General features: G+C 43.4%; 1 protein-coding gene across 2 annotated transcripts in view; it reads left to right on the top strand.

Annotated features, from left to right (window-relative positions):
• Positions 1 to 21,955, top strand: part of LOC127446520 (cadherin-8-like) — a 151,689-nt gene that overhangs the window by 116,821 nt on the left and 12,913 nt on the right. Inside the window, exons 8-9 of one of the 2 annotated variants that reach the window (XR_007898218.1) lie at positions 3,804 to 3,940; positions 21,735 to 21,926. Coding sequence is in view for 1 of the 2 variants with exons in the window: in XM_051707508.1 (XP_051563468.1) it covers positions 3,804 to 3,940; positions 21,735 to 21,856 (259 nt within the window). In the remaining variant the exon portion in view is untranslated. The remainder of the gene's footprint in view (positions 1 to 3,803; positions 3,941 to 21,734; positions 21,927 to 21,955) is intronic. The other variant, XM_051707508.1, reaches the window with a different exon arrangement.

Below are 21,955 nucleotides of genomic sequence, written 5' to 3'. Positions count from 1 at the left end.
GCACAACATGAAAACAGTCACTCACGGAAACATTGTACCACATGCTCAGTCTAACCTCTCTAACACCACCTCTCCCTACACTCGACATCTCTCTTTCTCTCACTTTCTCATTCATTCCCGTGTCCAACTTCAAATTGTTAGGAGTATTGTCTGTCAAAAGAAGTGTGAGTGTAATCAGTGGGGATCTTTTAACCTCCTTTGACAGAAGTGCCTCTGGCTCCAACTCTTGTTGTGACACCTGATATGTAGCATATGCTAATAAATGGTGACTACTCTTGGTGGAGATTTGTGTTATTTTGATGTATAATTTTCCTTTATAGGGTAGGCAGACAGGCAGTCATTTCATTTGGATACTGTGGCACATTTATAGATGCAACATACCACGACAGCAAAATAAATTGTGCTTCTGTGAAAGTCCTTTAAATGACTCTTTTACTCTGCTTAAAAACTACATAGTAAATATCTTTGAGAACATGTATTTTGTAGATCAAATATATTAATATAATATTAATATTACTAGAAAACAAGTAGTGTCATGAAGTTTTTTTTTTTCTTTCTATTGCTGAATAATCTTATTTAAGACAATGGTCATACTTAATATTAGAGTGTTCATGTTACAGTGTAATTAGGCGACTACCAATTAATACTTATCACACTTAATATGTAATTATTTTCTTGAGTGGCTTGTAATTACACAATCTTATTGTTTGCTCTATTGCAATTAATTATATTAGCGTGTAGTATGTGGTTTGACTCTTAAGGCCTTTTCACAGTAAATGCGAACCATCCACGTGATTTCTTGCTGCGATTAACATTTTTTTTTTTAATTAATTTTTTAATTTTTAATTTAATAATTTTTAATAATAATTATTTTTATAATAATAATTTTTTAATGTAACAATGAATTCCTAAGGAGCCCTTCACACCTGGAACGAATGTTTGTGCCAAATCACGTGCCGACAAAGCAAAACTTTTTTTTTTTTTTTTTTTTAAGGTGAGTGTGTCGAATTTTTTTTTCTTCGCCCAGCAAAGAAACGCCACAACCAATAATGTTTGAACTGTGAATCACATGTCAGGAGCTGCTGCAGTTCCAAAACCAGCTGAACAGGTAGCGCTAAAGCACAGAAAGCTGTTTTGACCACTGACATTAAACGCTGAAGCAGTGAGGACGTGTGTTTCATTTGCATCAAATGCCAAAAACAGAAATAGTTTTTTCTCCTATGGGTTCTCTTAACATGTAAATTATATTGCTGCATCACTGCCTAGCATCTCCTTTAAAAAGCTCTCTGATCTTAAATGGATTATCTTCATATATTGCTTTATTTGTTTTCCTTTGCATTTAATCTTAAGTGAGTTCTCTTATATCTCTAATGTAAGATATATCACAGAATATTTTCCTTTGTATCACCTTTTTTAATAAACAACTGTACGGATCTTAAGTGTTTTTATTCACAACATATTAATCAAATTAATGCTGTGACTTGCAGTGCACTGTATGTCTGTGTATCAAAATGCACAAAATTGCATGTCTTGGCAATTTTTGCGTGTTTCCCTGAAATAAACTTTAGTGACATGCCTCACATTAATGTGATCTTAAATTATGAAACAACTGTTTTATTTGGTTATTTTAGAACTCAAAATCATAACTGATAACATAACTGATGATCATACTCTTATAACTGAGTATCAACTGATGAACTCTTAAAACTCTCAGATAAAAATAGCCTACTATAGTTTAAGTCTAAATTATGTTGATTTTCAAAATTTTTGAATTTTGTTTTTAACTGGTGAAATATTGTAAAATAAGCAGTGGCATATAATCATTCTTATTTCAAATGATAATATGTTTTAAACATTTATATGATAACTTTTACACTATATGATATCTTTTACATATTCTTTCTTATCACCCCTCAGACTGTGTACACATGATAATACTGCCAGTCAGCCTGTCCAGCAGATGAACTGAAATAGTTTGTGAAGTGTCTCAAATGTTTTTCTTGTTGAGTATATCAACAACAAACTCTTCATCACTTCTACAAGAGATATCAGTTTCCTTTTTTTGATCTGCTTGTCAAGTACCTCTTCTTCTCATGGACCGTCATGGGCAGAGGGCAGACCAGCTCAAAGGTGCTCTGAGCCACCTACCGTAGTGGGGGATAATTGCTTGTCGATTAGTGTCACCTATTGTAAAGGTGTGAATGTGCCAATGGTGGTCATTCGCTTCGCTTTCAGTGGGAAAGGGCCATTCGTCGGCGATTCACCTCTCATTGTCATTTATGGTCTGAAAAGGCCTTTAGGGTGGTGAAAGAAGGCCATTTTGTATGATGCTCATCATGTTTGTAAGGGCTATATAGTTTTAACTATAACAATAAACACCTCAAAGGTCCAATGAGAGAAGCTACTGTGTGGACTGGGGTTGACACTAATTAATTCTCAAGATATTTTGATCTGTCTTTAAATCGTTATTAGACATTATTTTAGATGCGAGAAGGAGTCTCACATTTAAATAAAACTGAAATGCATGGAGAATATTGTATAAATGAGAATATAAATGATTAGCTAAATCAGCACTATAAATTCAATGAAGATAACCCTAGAGGAAAAAAATAAATAAAAACTTAACAACATGCATTTTATTCCATAGAATTATTAATTACAGAAATGATTGTTTATTTCTCCTTTTTTACATCACTGAATTCCACACTTTAACTTTGTCAGTTTGATTGGCACATAGCAAATCATTTGAGGGTCTGTCTCTCGGTGGTAAGTGGAGATGTCAGAGCCTGACTGAAATCTACTCAGCCTCCTAGAGACTGCTCCCAGGTGGGGAATGGTGTCTGGCTGCCTGTGCAGCAGTAGAGCACTCCTCCCGGACTTACACCCTCACTCTCAGGATCTCTACCAATGTTGAACATTTCCTTGCGTTCACATTCTAGGCCAATGAGTTATACTATTTCATTGTACATGCATCGTTTCCATCTATATGTTTTGCTATACAACCCCTTCTTCGTCCGCGGAGGGATTCTCAATAGATACAGCTTAGGGGAGATGCCCAAAATGAATTACACTGACAATTAAAAGATTAGCAAAATACCAGTGCATACAAACTGAAATGAATGTAAATATACTAAAGGTTTCTGCAATTTAAAAAGTGGCAACCTGCAATTGTTACCTTTAGAAGCTATTTCTGCTTGATCTTACTGTAAAATTAGTCCTGTTGGTGTAACCTAATGTATTCAGGTTGATTCAGTGATCTTATATAATATAATATAAATATAATAATATTTTTGACTCGAAACAAACAAAATAATTTAAATGTTACCTCATGAAACACGTTTAACATTTACATTTTAAGTAAAAAAATAAATAAATAAAAAATCAGCGTGTATCAAATATCTAATTTTGGTTCTGATGTTCAGAGAGAAGAAAAACTAATTTGATTGTTTGATTTGTGACAGTCCATGTCACAAACCATGATTTAAGTTATTTTAAGTGCATTAAAAAAGTGGTAACCTGCAATTGTTACCTCAATATCTACTTAAAATAATCCATACAAATTACTGTTGTTTGTGTAAACTAATTTGTCTGACTGATTTAGTTAGATTAAATAATATTTTTGACTGTTACTCAACGAAAAATTTTATTGGGTTATGTCCCCCCTTGTCTTTAATATTGTACTGCTTTAAACAGATTCTAGGGTCCATCACCTAGAGCAACTGCCAGGTAATTTTGATTTTTGGATGATTTTACCTGATATATTAAGGACTGTTCTCTGTTCTCTGTCTGTTTTCCTTCTGCAGGTATTTTATTGATAGACACACAGATTTAGAGAGGCAGTTTAACATAAATATTGATGATGGGAAGATCACATTAGCTAAACCTCTGGACAGAGAGATGGATATGTGGCACAATATCACAGTTACAGCCACTGAAGTCCGTAAGTAAAATCTTCCTCTTCTTTATTGAAACATTACATTTTGTAGTCATGTTCAGAATGACTGTATAACAACCTCAAAGAGATCATTTAGGTATAATACAAAGGCACTTTTCTGAAGGTTTGTATGTATAAAAACTTGCAAACTTGAAATCACGCACAAAAAGAAAATGTCCAAGCTGATCTGCTAACGTGGTCTTCAGAGGACTGTGTCTTTCAGATGCACAAAATTGCATGTCTTGGCAATTCTTGCGTGTTTCCCTGAAATAAACTTTAGAGACGTGCCTCACATTAATGTGATCTTAAATTATGAAACAACTGTTTTATTTGGTTATTTTAGAACTCAATATCATAACTGATAACTCTCAGATGAAAATAGCCTACTAAAATTTAAGTCTAAATTATGTTTATTTTCAAAGTTTGATGTGTACATAACATAATTTTCTTCTTTGTGAATTATGAAGTGAGATTTTGTCCTCCCATCCACTTCGTTTTCAAGAGAAGAGTGTCATACATGGGTATTCTCATCAACTACTCTTACACATTAAAACAGCAGGGATTTCATGATGATATCATATAGGCCTATAAATAAAATACTGTATTTATACTGTATTAATAAATGTCATATTGAATAAACATAATATGGTACATAATCTAACTGTAAGTGAGCATGCATTTGGTGAAATTACGTGCAAATGTCTCCTTTTGGAAGGTGTGACCAAAATATTTGCAAGTGTTCATGCACAGTTTTTCATAGCAAATCACCTGCAATAAGCCCACGACACGCACATGCAATTTGATAGATTACACAAGCAAATTTGTACCTAATATTTGGGATCTTAGTGAATTTGCACTAAAGGGATAATTCAAATCCTGTGTACAGGCACATTAGACCAACAAAAACTTTAACATCACAATTGCCGTAATTGTTAATAACATAATGGAATTTACAATGGAGCAACAAATGTTGGTATGTATCTTAAAAGGCATTATAAGATAGATTCAAAGGCCCAAACCCTGAGACAGCTTGAATGAACTGTGACAACTAGAAACATAAGAAAGCTTCACCTTACACACCAGGGTTTAGTTTTACATCAACAGATATCAAGGTAAGTACATTTTATTTATATAGCACCTTTCAAGAACAGATGTCACACAGTGCTTCACAATAAAATACTAAAAAAACAAATAAGAAACAGAGTAACAGACATTAAATGCAGACAACCAGATAAAAACATGAAACAAGACAAACAATATTTCATGAGTTAGTTTGCCCATATAAACTTTAAGCATTAAGGTTAAACTTACTATCTAGATGTCTAAGAGGGTGGTCTAAAGGAAAATGAGCTCTGAATAGGGAGGAACTGGAGTTGGGTTGGTGTCTGCTTCCAGAGCCAATTTTCTGAATTTCTGAAAGAGAAAATGGAATAAGGCATCAGCAATTTGACTTTGGTGACCTGGAATATGTTCAGCTTTGATGATGAATTGGTTGCAGGCAGAAATCCAAATAAGGCGTCTCGGAAGGGTCATGATTTTTGGAGCGTTTGAACGGCCTTTGTTAATACAGTAGATGGTGGCTGAATTAGATGGGCTGCTATGAGGATGGGATACAGCTCAAGCAGGGCAGTCGATTCGGCTGACTGTGGGGGAAAGGTGAGCTCAGGTGGCCAGGTCCAGGTGAACCAGCGTCCTTTGTGGTAACCTCCGAAACCTATGGAGGGGACGGTGTTGGTAAACAGGGTGATGTTGCAAGGTTGGGACAAAATATTGTCGTAGAAAAAGGTTAACCTGTTCCATTGCTTTAGGAACATGGTTCAGAGTTTCAAATCTGTCTGGGGTGGGGGGGCTTAAATGAATGATGTCATCTAGATCTGGAACTGAGGTAGCGAGTGTAAGCAGTTGGGAAATGAAAGACGTAAAAAGTTCTAAGAGAGAAAGCAAATCACGCTTGCAGCAATTGGTTGCTTCTAGCAGATTTGATGCAATGGCGATTATTCTGTTTTTTCTTTGGGAAGGGAGGCTTGGAATTTGATGGAATCTAGGAGGATTCAGAGGAATTCCAAGGATGTAGATGTGCCTGAGGTTTTCTAGGGAAAGAGAGGAACTCCTAGTTCGGAGAAGACTTTTTGGATGGTTGTTAAATGATTTGCTGCAGGAAAATGGCTTGAAGAAATGACATTTACGTAACTCTCTCTCTCTCTGTCGAACTGACGCCTCCGGTCGCCTTTATCCCTCTTGGGCTTGATCAGCCTGATTAGGGGCCAGGTGTGCAGAATCACGGCCCGGCCCCGCCCTCCACCCTGCCACATTTCTCCCTTATTCTTTCAGGCCATGGGGGGTGTGCCCTTCTGGCCCCATCTGACGGCATGTCATCCCCACCTTCCTGGATCTGGGAGGGGACAAGGGGAGGGAAAGAGGGCAAAAAACGTGGTACTTGTACATTGTAGCGGTGATGATACCAACCTAAAACACAATACTAAATATTTAAAAAGAGAGGGAAAGGCCAACGCAGAGTGGCAGAGAGAGAGGAGAGAGAGAGTGGAAAAAAAATGTACTCGCCGGTTCTCTGATATGTCGTAGCCTGGTCCTCAGCCACTCCTCCACCCTCTAGTGGACGACAGCCATGCCTTCCCGGGTGGATCGGAGGCAGTCCTCCGACCCCTGGCGGACGGAATGCCCTGCCGCATTTTCGGTGGATGGAAGGGGTCTCCCCCGCCCCTGCTAGTGGTTCTCCCGCTCCAGGCGGTTGGCCTGGAGCCCCTTCCCACTTGCGGTCAGCAGTCCTCTGACCCCGCCGCATTTTAGCAGCTAGTAGGGGTCTCCTCTGCACCTGGCAGCGGCCCTGACCGCTCCAGGTGGTCAGCTAGGAGCCCCTACTCTCCTCACGGTCGGCGGCCGTTCCTCCGCTCTCAGGCGGCCGGGCTCCTCCGTCCCCCGGCGGATGGCCACGGCTGCTCTGTTGGGGTGGATGGTAGTGGTGAGGACTCTACTACGGCACATCCTTCCTCCTTCCCGGGTTTCAGCACCAGTGTAGGACAGTTCAATGGAAAGGAGGAGGTAAGAACCGGCTTAACAATATGAATAATAGTTTAATGATTAACTACACAACAAATACATGCCAGGCAGCTGCCCATAACTCTCTCTCTCTCTCTGTCGAACTGCCGCCTGCCTTTATCCCTCTCGGGCTTGATCAGCCTGATTAGGGGCCGGGTGTGCAGAATCATGGCTTGGCCCCACCCTCTGCCCTGCCACATATCTACTTTTGCTAACCAAGCTCAGAAACTGGCATTTTTAATGAGGGTGATAGCTTGGTCTATATCGTGGTAGTGCAAAGAGAATTCATCTTGTGGAATTAGACTGTTGATACTGGGTTGGGAGTTGCCATGTGGGGCAGAGAGATTGATTATAATGCGTTTTTTTACCAGAGAATTTCCTAGTGGCTACTCCAATTGGACTTATGCGGAACAATTCAAATGGGGGAATCGAAAGGACTGATCATGAATCCAGAATCTATTTATTTGTTGATGAGAGCCTCTACTATGTCAGGTCTGGCTGTCGTGGACTGCAAGTTGTTGCAGATCAAACTGGAGTTGGGTAGGCTTTCCAGGCCAGGGTCGAAACTTCTTTCAGACATGGAATGAGGAACTGAATGAAGTTTTTATCTGGATGATTTTCTAGTTCAGTTGCTAATGTGGAAGCAATAATAGGGGAAGAGAGGCCTGTATTTGGTCTGAAAAAAAAAGCGGCAGATGAGGAAGTGCGAGCAGCTGCATCTGGATTAGCGCACTGTGAACGAGAGTGTCCTGTGCGCCAAGATGGGAGGGAGATATAGGTGGATGAGAGCTGAGTTTTGCTCTTAGGAGGTTTTTGGGAGTTTTTTGGAATGTTTGAATGGTTATGGAAGCTCACGAGAAGTTCATATAGTAAAATTTTTGAAGATCTGTGGGAAAAATGGATTCCGGAACTGGAGAGGGCTTGACAGACCATTTTGAAATGGGGGGACATGATGGAGTAATGGCGAGAGAATGAGAAGATGAAGTCTGGGAAGATGGGGAATGAGATGTGGTTAAATCTGGCTGCCTTGAAGGAGGAAGGGAGAGCAGTCTTCTGGAGCATGGTTTGAAGGAGCACTGGATTTTGTGGCTTGAACACTCAGAAGGGGTATTCATGCTTGGAAAAGGAGGATCCAGTCTTGCATAAGAGGAGATTGTTGGTGTCTCGGGAAGAAAAGGTAGTTCGTCGTCTGATGGGAATAGCTGGATTTCCGGGAGGTCGGACATGTTTCAGGAGCGACGTACAGGACAAATAGAGCGGGCATGAGCTCCGCCACAGAAATGACAAATGTGAAGGAAACGGCAGTGTTGTCTAGTGAGTAATTGAAGCTGTTGCACACTTGTCTGCCTGAGTTAAAAGTGAGAGTCTGGTTACGGTCACTCCAGGTGTGGGGGACATATGAGGTAAACTTAGGAGCTTGGGGCATTGCTGAATGGGTTTGTGGATCTAGGTTGATTTGGGGGCATAGCAAAGATGTGTGAACAATGGATCTGCAGATGGTGCAAGAGAGGCGTCGATATCCTAATAAAACTCTATTGTAAATGTGGCGAGCAGGGCGGGGCCGAGCGGCGTCTGGGCAGAGTGAGGCCGAGAAGATAAGTGGTGAATGAGGTCCACCTGTGTGCCACACCAGTCTTGCGTTCCAGTGACGGGCGGTGGGAGTATTTAAGGAGGGGAGACAGTGGCAGCCAAGAAAGAGAGATGCACGAAGCTGCCTGTGTGTAGTTTTGAGCTGGAAAGTTATGTGTAGTGAAGCTGAAAAGCATAACGTAGTGTGAAGCAGTGTGTTATTGTGTGCGGCTGAAAAGTGCAACAATAAATGTCTACGGTTTTGTCAAGCCAACCCCAGCTTCTTCCATTCTTTTATTGTTACACTGGTGCCAAAATCAGGGAAGGAGGAAGGATGCACCATCAAGGAATCCTCGCCAATGACTGAGGATCGTGATGCCGAGGGAGTGCTCGATCCGGTGGTGCTGGAGCTTTGCGTCAACCGGCAACCGAAAGGGATGTTTGAGGGGTCCAGTGTCATCACCTGGCATCACAGATGGAAGCAGTATAGTGAGCTGAGGGACAGTCGATGGCGTGTCCAGGGCCGGCGAGCCCATCTCTCTCTCCTCTCTCTGCTTTTTCCTCTCTCTCTATTCTCCCCCTCTCCTCTCCCTCATCCTGTTCTCACTCCCAGGCACATGCGGGTCAGAACTGGAGACCATCCTGACGCGTCAACGTTCCCTCCCTAGAAATGGGGGGGGGGTGTATGTCACAGGCCAGAGAATTCCCGACCTGCGTTTGACGATGGGGGTATGTGGGGAGTAGGGTGGGGACGAGTGGCGTCTGGGTAGAGTGAGGCCAGGAAGATAAGTGGTGAATGAGGTCCACCTGTGTGCCACACCAGAGTTTTTTAGGTTGATGGTTAAGGGGCCGCAGTCAAAGTAACGATGGGATTCATTGGTGGGAACTGATGTGAGCAGAGCAGGAAGCTCTACGTCAGCACCTGATAGGATTAAGGAGCAGAGGTGGGATGAGACTGGAGGTGGTTCCAAGGCGACTGCATGGGAAGGAGCTGGAAGAAGAGCTTCAGAAGTGAGTGTATGGACTGGCAAGCGAGCTGGAGCTGTAGAAGGGAAGGTAGGGTAGGGAAAGAGAGAGGGAGGCTGAACAGAGGCCTCCTTGCTGACGGGTCTTCGGCATGGCCAGTACAGGTTGGTGCAGGAGAAGCGGGGGGGAGGGGCAGTGAGACCGTTTGAGGAGGCATCCTTGAGCTATGATTTATGGAGTGTAAGTGGGGGGGGCGTAGGACCATATGCGGGGGCAGCCTAACGCTAGAGTCCGCTCCATGAAAAGGATAAGAATTAAATGGAGAAACAGAAGGAAGAAAAGTGTTGAGAGTGCTGGTTCTTGCCTGGAAATTGGAGGGAATAAAGTAGAGGGGTTGATAAGGGCTGGGTTAGCAATGGAACTATTTTGAGTGGCCGTTGTATTTGGCCTGGAAGAAAAAGCAGCAGACGAGGAAGTGTGAGGAGCCGCATCTGGATAAGCGCACTGTGTACGAGAGCATCCCGAGCGCCCAGATGGGAGGGAGATAGAGGTAGATGAGAGCCGAGTTTTGCTTTTAGGAGGTTTTGGGGAGTTTTTTGGAATGTTTTAGGTTATGGGAGCTCACGAGAAGTTTGTATATTTTAATTTTTGAAGATCTGTGGGAGAAATGGATTCCGGAACTGGAGAGAGCTTGATGTAGGCTGTTGACAGACCATTTTGAAATGGGGGGACATGATGGAGTAATGGCGAGAGAATGAGAAGATGAAGTCTGGGAAAATGGGGAACGAGATGTTGTTAAAGCTGGCTGCCTTGAAGGAGGAGGGGAGAGTGGTCTTCTGGAGCATGATTTGTAGGAGCACTGGATTTTGCGGCTTGAATGCTCAGGAGGGGTATGCATGCTTGGAAAATGAGGATCCAGTCTTGCATGAGAGGAGACTATTGGTGTCTTGGGAAGAAAAGAGATTTCGTTGTCTGATGGGAATAGCTGGATTTCCGGGAGGTTGGACATGTTTCAGGGCTGGAGCGACTGGATGCTGGAAGCAGCTGAGACCAAAGAGAGGTAAGCAGCTACTTATATATTCTGGCTGTTAATTGAAATATTAGATGGGCTCGCTCCTCCCGAACTTATGTTTAGGAACTTAATTAAAACAAAAACAAGACAAGTGGATCTTTAGCTGCTTTTTAAAAGTGTCCACAGTGTCCACAGATCTTAAGTCCAAGGGGAGAGAGTTCCGAAGTTTAGGACCTAGAACCTCAAAAGCATGGTCTCCTTTTGTTTTGAACCTAGAGTGAGGAACAACCAGCAAACCTTGATCAAAGAACCTCAGATTCTTAATCTTATTGTATGGCTACAGTAGCTCTTTAATCTAGGCAGGTGCCTGACCATGCAAGGCTCTAAACATAATCACAAGAATCTTAAACTTGATTCTAAATTTAATAGGAACCTAGTGTAAAGAAATCAGGATTGGTGTTACATGAGACCTTCTAGATAAAATATGGTTGTACGATAAAATGTTGTACAACCAGGCCAGGAAAACGCTGACTAAGGAAATCAGAGTGGCTAAAAGAAGCTGCTCTGAAAAGCTGAAAAACAGTTTTCAGCCAACGATCCTGCATCTGTGTGGAAAGCCCTGAAAACATAAAGTACCTCCGAGCAAGGAAGGATCAAGATTTGAAATAGGTTGTTTGAAATAGGGTGGGGCATGATCAGTTTTCAACGAGTTATCGATTATACAGAGCACAGAAGGACCAATGGAATCAATAACATTTTTAAACAAAGCAGTGGGTACAGGATGTTTTCATAGTGCTAACCAGTTTGGTGAGCTCTTGAAGTGAGATTGTAGAAAAACTCTCCAGGATTGTTGGCTAGGACGGGCACAGTTTGGTCATATGTCATTTATCTTACCAACAAATAAAGAGATAAAATTGTTGCACTCATCAACTGACGATATTGGCGCAGCAGGTGATGCAGGAGAGACAGTGTTACTAATGGTATCAAACAAGATTTTGGGATTATTTCTACTATTTGATGCAAGGTTAGAAAAATATATAATTCTGGCATCCTTAACCATGATATTAAATTCCATTAAAAGTTATTTTAAATATTGATAGTGGACTTGAAGATGGGTGGATTTCCACAAACGCTCAATTTTGCGACAAGTCATTTTAAAGAATGAATACTATCATCATTTTTCAGAGCCAATCTAGTCTTTATAGGAGCAACTTTATCCAGGACTTAAAGGCAGTGCTCATTAAAAGCTTGTACATGAGAATCAAACAAACAAAGGTGGTAAAGTTTCCTCTCAGAAACTGAAGACTGTTATTTTACTAAATCTAAATTGTTCAGCAGTCAATTCGTGGACATCCAGTGAATATTTTACTCGTGCCAGAGCTGTTACTGAACAGTCCATCACAGATAAAAGAACATCTGTTGACAGGATAAAAAACGTATTAAACACAAGCTGTGGACCAGAAATAAATAATGCACAAGCCATCCACAAACCAGGAGATTTGTTTTGGTTGGCATGTACAGCTACATTATTTGGATGTAGGAGCCAAAGCATTTCCCTGGAGAAAAATAAAATAAATAAATAAATAAATAAGAAAGATGAAAAAAAAAAAAAAAAAAAGCCTGACGTTGTCAAATAAAATTAACTTTATATGTCTTTGAGCTCACAGAGTAAAACAAACTTCATTATTTAAGGACTCCTCGCCTATCTTAAGTTAAGCATGCAAAACATTAATCTTGCTCAGCGTTTCAAAATGTTGACCTACAAATCGGGATATGTTTGGGTCAAAATTCAGAGCTTATGCTTCTAGTACAAATAAACAGAATTTGAATAGAAATGTCAGTGTAACTAGGGTTGCCATAGTGTATGGTGTTACCGGTTTTACTTGGTACAAGGGACAACACCGGTGTGAAATTTTATACCGGGTAAAAAGGGGAAACATTATGAATGAAACTTCCAATATCAATACAATAGCCTAATGAATAGAATAGCCTTAAATAAAGAATAGTTGCCTAATGAAGAGTTTGTGACCCATGATAAATTAACCTAAATAATGCACTGAAAGCCAGATGTTCTTTACCAGTGTATCAAATTACACAGGCAGCAAAGTATGCACACTGACAGAGGACGCTTAATTGCAGGTAGCAAATATAATGTGCCCGTGGACCACGTGTATGTAAAGTGTTCTCACTCTTTCTTTGATTCAGTCTTCTGAATTTTTTTTGCAAGATCAGTAATGTCTATGAGAATGCTGCAAATGACCTCAGACCATCTCAGCTCAGGAGGTGCTCTGAGTTCAGTTCGCTTTATTTCCACAGAGCAGTTCGTTGTGAGCGCAACTCTGCAGGGTCGCTTTATATTGTATATAGCCTATACATATGTGATTTAAATCATAAAATAATACAAAAACACGTTCACCTCGAACCATGATTATTTACATTTATAATTGTTTTTAGATCTTAATTTGCATTAGTAATTTTCTGGCTGTTGTCATAGACGGATACTTGCATGACGGTATATGGAAAGGTGTTATCTATATGTGACAAGGAGGAGGGGGGCCTGAATCGGGCTAATCAGCTGGGAGGGGGATAAAGACGAGCCGGAGGCGCCAGTTCGAGAGAGAGGGAGAGACGCACACGACCGCGCTGCATGTGTCTTTATGTTTTATGTTGTTTTAAAGTCATTTATATATTTAAATTTTACGTTGACTGTTCAGTCGGTTCCCGCCTCCTCCTTGCCCATCCCTTACCCCGTTACATTGGTGCCGAAACTGGGGAAGGAGGATGGATGCGCTGTTGCAGAGTCCTCACCGCTGCTGTCCACCAAAGGAGCAGCCGCGGCCGTCTGTTTGGGGACGGAGGGGTCGCTGCCGGCCGCCGAGAGCCAGAGGAAACCCTGCTGTCCGCCGAGAAGGGGAGGAGCAGTTCCGTCCACCAGGGGTTGGAGGGCTCGCTGCCATCCACCAGGGGAGGAGCGAGCTGCCATCCACCAGAGGGTGGAGAAGCAGATGAGGACCGGGCGACAGCGTGTCCTGAAACCGGCGAGCAAGTTTTTCTCTCTCTCTTCTCTCTCTGTCGCTCCTCCTCGCTCTTTCTATCTCCCCTTTCCCTCCCCTCATCTCAACCAGGGCTCCAGAAAGGTGGGGAAGACCTGCCAGTAAGCACGGCCGGAAGGGCAGCGTACCCCCTCCAGGAAGGAAGGGAAGTGTGTCATGCCGGGGGTTTCCCTGACCTGAGTCGGGCGATGGAGGAGTGTGACGAGGAGAAGGGTGGGGACAGGCCGTGAGGACACACACCCGGTCCTGAATCGGGCTAATCAGCCGGGACGGGGATAAAGACGAGACGGAGATGCCAGTTTGAGAGAGAGAAACACACGCGGCTGTGCTGCATGTGTGTCTGTGTGTCTTTATGTTTTATGTTGTTTTAAGTTAATTTATATCATTAAACTTTACGCTGTTCAGCCGGTTCCTGCCTCCTCCTTGCCCATCCCTTACCCCGTTACAATATGATTTTTTTTTTCCACTTTGTTATTTTAATTGCTTTTTCGTTTCGTTTGAAGTGCAATTTGAATTTAGAAATGTCTTTGGTTTATGTTTTTTGTTTTTTAAATAAATGAATGTAATTTTCAATGCAAAATCACTAAATCAAGAATATTCACCAATCCCTCAGCCAGGGGGTTGACGTTGTAATAGTATATTATTCAATGTAATTGAATATTGTGACATTTTATATATATTGTGATATTATATATATTGTGATATTATATATCTATATCTGTATATATAAAACATATTTCTTGCATATCGCCCAGCCCTAGGTGGAAACAAAACAAATTTATTCACACACATTCAAAGTCATTACCCTTCCAAAGCAGCTAAACTGGGTCCTGGGATGAAAGGTAATAAAATACAAAGATTAATCCCGCAACAACCCATGTATTTGCCCGGACAACGAAATGCCCGACCGGTAGCCCATGATGGAGAGAATGCACAGATGAAATAGGTTTGTTAGCAAAGAGATGTTGCCCTTCACAACTGTTGAAAAGCCATCTTTCAAAAAGTTGAACACACTTTTTAATTGCACTTATTTGTTTTCAGTTTCATTTGAATTTTTAGTTAAAATAAATAAAAAAAATAAAGTTCAAAGTTTGAAATCAAGCTGCCTTGTGTTATTGTGTAGGCTATTGTTTAACGAAAATTACCCCATAGTACCACTTAGCATCCAACCAGCGGTAATACCGGTGTTAGTCGGTTTGAACGTGAACACTACACCAGTGTGAAAATTATGATATCGTGACAAGTCTAAGTGTAACAACTATATGTTGCTTTACAAATTTCATCATGGCAATGTACAGTTGCAATCGAAATTATTCAACTCCCCAAGACAGTAAGGATTTACAAAAGTAAGCTTTTCTGATGACCTAGAATTTTTTAACTTTACATTTATATCAGTTGAGTGACACATTCAAAGTCATAGTGTGAATATATAACCTAATATAATTATAAATAGCAGGATTTTTTTTTTTTTAAATACAGCCATGTCATAATTATTCATCCCCTATTGCATGTAGCTGTTTCTTAAATATGTAAGGCTACACAAGTAATTGTTTAAAACAAAATTAAGTCATCAATCTGCAATGGCACTTATATAAGTTTTAAAATGTAAGTTTAGCGTTGTAAGCAAAAATTTATTTCTATGCAAAAAAATGCGCTGTCTCAAAAGCTAATAGAGGAGATTATTTCATTACACAAGAAAGGTCATGGCTAAAAGTACATTTCCAAGGCACTTCAATTTCCAATAGACAAAGTTGGCAGCACCATTCATAATTTTTTTAAATATGGTACAACAGCCACCTTCTTGGTGTGTGTAAGAAAGCAAAACTTCACCAAGGGAAATGTTGACTTGAATATTCAAGAAGTAAAAGGAAAGAAGTAGGAAAGACCCGTGGAGTCCTGGAAGAAAGTTTTATAGACGTATGACACTAAACTGAAAATGAGTTTTAGACCCATGGATCAGCAGTACGTCTGGAGTAAGATGAAAAAGTGATGACAAGAACGACACCATCCCCACAGTCAAGCATGGAGGTGGGTCAGTCCTGTTATGGGGGTGTTTTGTGGTTGCAGGAAATGGCTATCCTGACTATGTGACTGACACCATGGATTCTTTCAGGTATCAGGCCATTTTGGCATGAAAAATGTGATGCCTTCAATGTGTAAACTGAAGCTCGGTGATCACTGGACTTTCCAGCAAGACAATAAAACCATGGATACATCCAAGTTGTCCAAAATCTGGTTCAGGGATAGGTCATGGAATGTCCTTAAATGGTCCTTTCAGTCCATCATTAAAATCCCATTGCAAACCTTTGTTGGGATTTCAAGGAAGCAGTGGCAGCACAGAAACCAAAGAATGTCAATGAGCTGGAAGCTTTTGCTCATGAGAAATGTGTAAAAAATTCTAATAGAGAGGTGTCCGAAGCCTGAGAACACTTACCTGAAACATTTATTTGCTGTTATTAAGGATAACGTCATGGTTACTTGTGTAACCTCCGTTCCCTGATGGAGGGAATGAGACATTGTGTCGATGTAGTGACACTAGGGGTCACTCTTGGGAGCCTGAGACACCTCTGGTCTTTGATAAAAGGCCAATGAAAATTGGCAAGTGGTATTTGCATGCCACTCCCCCGGACATATGGGTATAAAAGGAGCTGGTATGCAACCACTCATTCAGGTTTTATGCTGAGGAGCCGATATAAGGTCCGGCCATTTCAGCGGGTAGTTCAGCATTGTGGCAGGAGGGACACAATGTCCCGTTCCCTCCATCAGGGAATGGAGGTTACACAAGTAACCATGATGTTCCCTGTCTGTCACTCACTCGACATTGTGTCAATGTAGTGACACTAGGGGTCCCTATACGAAACACCACAATTGGCTGAACTGTGTTATGTGAACTTGCGGTGTGTAGTGGGCAGACTACTGTGTGCCTCATAGCCAGCACACCAGGTCGACACATAACCTCCCCCAAAATAGTTATGAGTGTCGAACGGCCCTTTGGGGACAAGTCAACTACTCAAGAGATAGAGACAGGCGTAACCCAGTCATGGCCTCTAGACTGAGTGATTGTGTCTACCACCGCAGGTGGGCCAGACATGGAGATTCTAGAGGTCTGGTCGTGGGTGCCAGAGGGTGCCCTGTCCCTGAGAAAGAAGGTCCTTCCTCAGGAGAATTCGCCGGGGGGGGGCTGTCGCGAGGAGCGTGAGGTCCGAGAACCACATCTGGGTGGGCCAGTGGGGTGCTACCAGGACAACCTGCTCCTCGTCCTCCCTGACCTTGCACAGGGTCTGTGCAAGTAGGCACAGTGGGGGAAACGCATATTTGCGTAGGCCAGGGGGCCAGCTGTGTGCCAGCGCATCTATGCCGAGGGGAGCCTCGGTGAGGGCGTACCAGAGCGGGCAGTGGGAGGATTCTTGGGAGGCGAACAGGTCCACCTGTGCCTGTCCAAATTGATTCCAAATCAGCTGGACCACCTGAGGATGGAGTCTCCACTCTCCCCTGAGGAAAACTTGTCGTGACAGCGCGTCCGCTGTAGTGTTGAGGTTGCCCGGGATGTGAGTGGCTCGCAGCGACTTGAAGTGCTGCTGACTCCAGAGGAGGAGACGGCGGGCGAGTTGTGACATACAACGAGAGCGCAGACTGCCTTGGTGGTTGACATATGCTACCGTTGCCATGTTGTCTGTCTGAACTAACACGTGCTTGCCCTGGATTAACATCCGGAACCTCCGCAGGGCGAGACAGTTGCAATCAGCACCCCAGCCCGTTTTGGAGGCGTCCGTCATGACCATGACGAGCCTGGAGACCAGTTCTAGGGGAAAACATGCACGTAGAAATGAGAGGTCGGTCCAAGGGCTGAAAAAACGGTGACAGACCGCCGTGATGACAACACGATGTGTCCCATGGCGCCATGCCCATCTCGGGACACGAGTCTTAAGCGAGTGCTGAAGCGGTCTCATATGCATCAACCCGAGCGGGGTGGCCACTGCTGAGGATGCCATATGCCCCAGGAGCCTCTGAAAAATTTTAAGTGGAACCGCTGTTTTCTGTTTGAACGCCTTCAAACAGGCCAACACCGACTGGGCGTGCTCGTTCGTGGTTTTGGAGGGACAGGTTCTATCGCGCCATTCCATAGGAGGGTAGCGATCTCCACACGCAAGGTAGCAGTGTTTTTGTTCTTGACCAATGTGAAGTGAATACCGCTGAACCTGGGCGGGCGCCTGGCGAACTGAATCACATTGCCGAGTCGGACGGTCTGGATCAGCCATCGCGATGGATTGGAAAGCGCAAGCCACGCATCCAAGTTCCACGCAAGGGGGACCAAGGGGATGTCGTCGGATGTACCGGCAGGTGGGGCCTCACGGCGGGGCGGAGCTCAAGGTGCCACACCATGTCATGGCCGTGCTGAGTCTAGGGACATCAAAGCACTTACCTGGCACCTTGTGACCACCCCTGGAACAGCCTGGGACGGGGGAGGAAGAGGCCTGTCCTCGTAACCCATGGAGACTGCCACATCGGGGACGGCTGTGTGCCACAGCTGGGCGCTCAGGGGCGGAAGGACCACCGCTGGAGCGCCAATCCTGCAAGGAAAAACCCATGGACGGTAGTCGTGATGACGACCGTGCACACCAGGTATGTGACCCAGGGAGGAAGGATACCGCTCTTTTGCTGAACTGTTGGGTACCGCAGCCACTTGGGCATGTGGTGAAATCAAACAAAAAGGCAACAAAAGATTTTCCACCGGGGGATGGAGTGGTCTTCTTACCAGCTCCAGGTTAGTGGGTTCCTTCATCCTTGGGTCGCCCGTCTCAGGGGTGCTTTGATGACCTCCGTGGGTTCTTAGGCACCGACTGTGAGACGGGTGGCGTCTGCTTCCTGTGATGGGCTCCATGCTGGGGCCGGGCCGAAGGGGTGGGCTGCGGCAGAGCTGGTGCAGTCACCGCAGGGGGACACCCTTGGCGACAAGCAGACGGGGTGTGGGATTTTGAGCCGTGCCGGGGCAGGATGTGCCGGATAGCCTCCGTCTGCTGCTTCACCGCCGAGAACTGCTGGGCAAAGTCCTTGACAGTGTCGCCAAATAGGCCAGCCTGGGAAATGAGGGCAGCAAGAAACTGTGTCTTGTCGGCCTCACCCATCTCGACCAGGTTGAGCCAAAGGTGGTGCTCCTGGACCACTAATGTGGCCATCGTCTGCCCGAGAGACCGCGCTGTGACCTTCATCGCTCGGAGAGCGAGGTCGGTCGCCGAGTGCAGTTCCTGCATCAAATCTGGGGTGGAACTACCCTCGTGCAGTTCTTTCAATGCCTTGGCTTGGTGGACCTGCAGGAGAGCCATGGCGTGCAGGGCAGAGGCAGCTTGTCCAGCAGCGCTGTAGGATTTAGTCGTCAGGGATGACGTAAGTCTACAGGGCTTGGACGGGAGCTTAGGGCATCCGCGCCAGGTGGTGGCGCTCTGCGGGCATAGGTGCACTGCGAGTGCCTTATCCAGCGGGGGAATCGCCGTATAGCCCCTGGCCGCCCCGCCATCGAGGGTAGTGAGAGCAGGGGAACTGTGGAATCGGGGCCGGGCAGTAAAAGATGCCTCCCACGATTTCGTCAGCTCCTCGTGCACTTCTGGGAAGAAAGGCACTGGAGCAGGGCGTGGCTGATTTGAGCAGCACCACGAGCCCAGGTACCAATCATCAAGCCGCAGAGGTTTCCACTCTAACCCGACGCTCACGGCCGCCTGTGAAAGCATGTCCATCATTTTGGCATCAGCCTGTGACTGGGGAATCATTCCCGAGGGGGGGAGCCCAGCTGAGGCTTCTGCGTCCAACTGGACAAGCCCGCTCTCCGATGCTGCGCTCAAGAGCTCATCATCTTCGCGGGCTCCACACAAGAAGCCAGACTCGCCGTGAGACGAGCCGGTGAACTCATCCGGAAGCCTGACTGGGGCAGACGAGCATGCTGGGGAATGGGAGGTCCACGGGGGGATACCCGGCGGAGGCGATCCCATTGGGGTCCCCAAATCGCCCCCAGTGCTAGCCACGCTGGCCTCATACCCGTAGGTAGAAGAACCGAGGCGGGGAGCCGCGACCGCAACGTTGCCATGGTCATGTTCTCGCAATGTGAACATGAACCATCCACAAAGCTGCCTCCGTGTGTGTCGCGCCCAGACACGAAAGACAGCGATCATGGCCAAACGAAGTTGAGAGATAATGACCGCAACCAGAAATAACACACAATCGGAAAGGCATTTTTAAAAAAGATGCGTCTTTAAAAAGACGTTCCATGTGTGCCGCTCTTTTCGAGAAATATACTCTTTTAGAGGAAAAGCTCTTTCAGAAAATATACTCTCTTTGTTTTCTGCCGAAGCACCCAGGGGCGTTCTCTGCAGTGCACCAGTGCAGAGGAGGGAGCAGCCGCTGAAATGCGCCGTCAGATCCAGCAGAGGTGAATGAACAGTAGAATTCAGCTCAGTGAGCATGACCGTTCGGCTACGAAGAGAAAATCTGAATGAGTGGTTGCATACCAGCTCCTTTTATACCCGTATGTCTGGGGGAGTGGCATGCAAATACCACTCGCCAATTTTCATTGGCCTTTTATCAAAGACCAGAGGTGTCTCGGGCTCCCAAGAGTGACCCCTAGTGTCACTACATCGACACAGCGTTGAGTGAGTGACAGATAGGGAAAAGATGCTCCACAGATGATTGACTTTGGGGGTTGAATATTTTTGACATGACATTTGTGGAGAGAATTAGTTATTTATTATTTTAAAATTTGGGTAAACTGAACTCTTTGTTCTCAAAATCACTCAAATGTGTATTAAAAACTTACTTTGACTGTTTACTGAGGTTTTAGTTGATTTGTTTTAATTCACATCACCAGAATGTATTGCTGGTCAGGGGGGTTGAATAATTTTGATTGCAACTGTATTTGAAAGTGAAGGTATAAGTGAGTCACACGTACATGAACAACTCTCTTAAAGGAATATTCCAGGTTCAGTACAAGTTAAGTTCAATGGACAGCATTTGTGTCATAATGTTGATTACCACAAAAAATCATTTTGATTCATCACTTTTGTTAAAGTAAATAAATAAATAAATAAAATGATGTTACAGTAAGGCAGTGAAATGGAGCCAATATTTGGAGAGTTTAAAAGCAGAAATGTGAAGCTTAAAATTACTTTCATTCTTCTGTTAAAACTTGTGTATTATTTGAGCTTTAAAGTTGTTTAAATCACTTTTTTATGGTTTATGGTTGTTTTAGGGTTTGGGGGTTTCAGAAAATAAATGTTTTTGGTAATCAACACTATGCCACAAATGCTGTTAATTAAGCTGAACTTGTATTGAACCTGTAATATACCTTCCACTGTTGTAGTTTGTTAAAATAATAATAATAATAATAATAAAATAAAATAAATAAAATTATATAGGCTCATGAGAAATATTGTTGTTTATGTATATAAAAGATCAAGGAGAACAATTAATTTACTGGCCAAATGCAGTTTAAATTCTGTTTGCTATTCAAAGTAAAATGCATTATACTTGTATGCCCTGACATTTCCCGTAAGCACTGTTAAGGTACCATGTGATGTGCTGAAGCCAAATGAATAGATAATTGCTTTTAAAGTCAGTGATTACAACCCTAATTAAATATATTCATTTAGGGGTCCTCAAAAGGGACTTTAAATTACTGCCAATGAATAATTCCATTGAAAAGTAAATCTTATTAAATGTGTCTTTATTGTCTTCCAGACTTCAGCTGTCACCATTTTATTAATATTTATATATATATATATATATATATATATATATATATATATATATATATATATATGTATATATATAAAACCTTCATGTATAACACATGGGTTTTCAAAAGGACTTGGAATATGTGATATCCCCCCCCCCCCCCACTGTAATCCTGTTTTGCATACTTGATAATGTCTAAAGCTCAAACTGATGCTTTGTCTCATCTGCCTCTCATCCCAGAGGATGGGAGAAAGAGAGAGAGAGAGCGAGAGATAGAGAGAGGGAAATGGGTGCGAGGCAGAAAGAGAAGAGAAATAACTGGGTCATTGTATATATCTGGGATTTGCAATTGCTCACTTCAATCTTTGGCCACTATCCTTCTGTTTTCAGTACTTTAATATTTTGTCTCTGTTCATATTAGGAAACCACAGCCAGATTTCCAGAGTCATGGTGGCAATCAAAGTGCTGGACATAAACGACAATGCCCCTGAGTTTGCCACCGAGTATGAAGCCTTCCTCTGTGAGAACGGCAAACCTGGACAGGTATGAGGGCATCAATCAACCCTGCCAGCAGCATCTCCCTCTCACATCTCCTCAGTAACGATCAGCCACGGTAAATTATAGCCTATTGATTTCAGAGAG

The sequence above is a fragment of the Myxocyprinus asiaticus genome, chromosome 1, assembly GCF_019703515.2.
Source record: "Myxocyprinus asiaticus isolate MX2 ecotype Aquarium Trade chromosome 1, UBuf_Myxa_2, whole genome shotgun sequence".
NCBI lineage: Eukaryota > Metazoa > Chordata > Actinopteri > Cypriniformes > Catostomidae > Myxocyprinus > Myxocyprinus asiaticus.
This window is presented reverse-complemented; position numbering and strand designations above follow the sequence as displayed.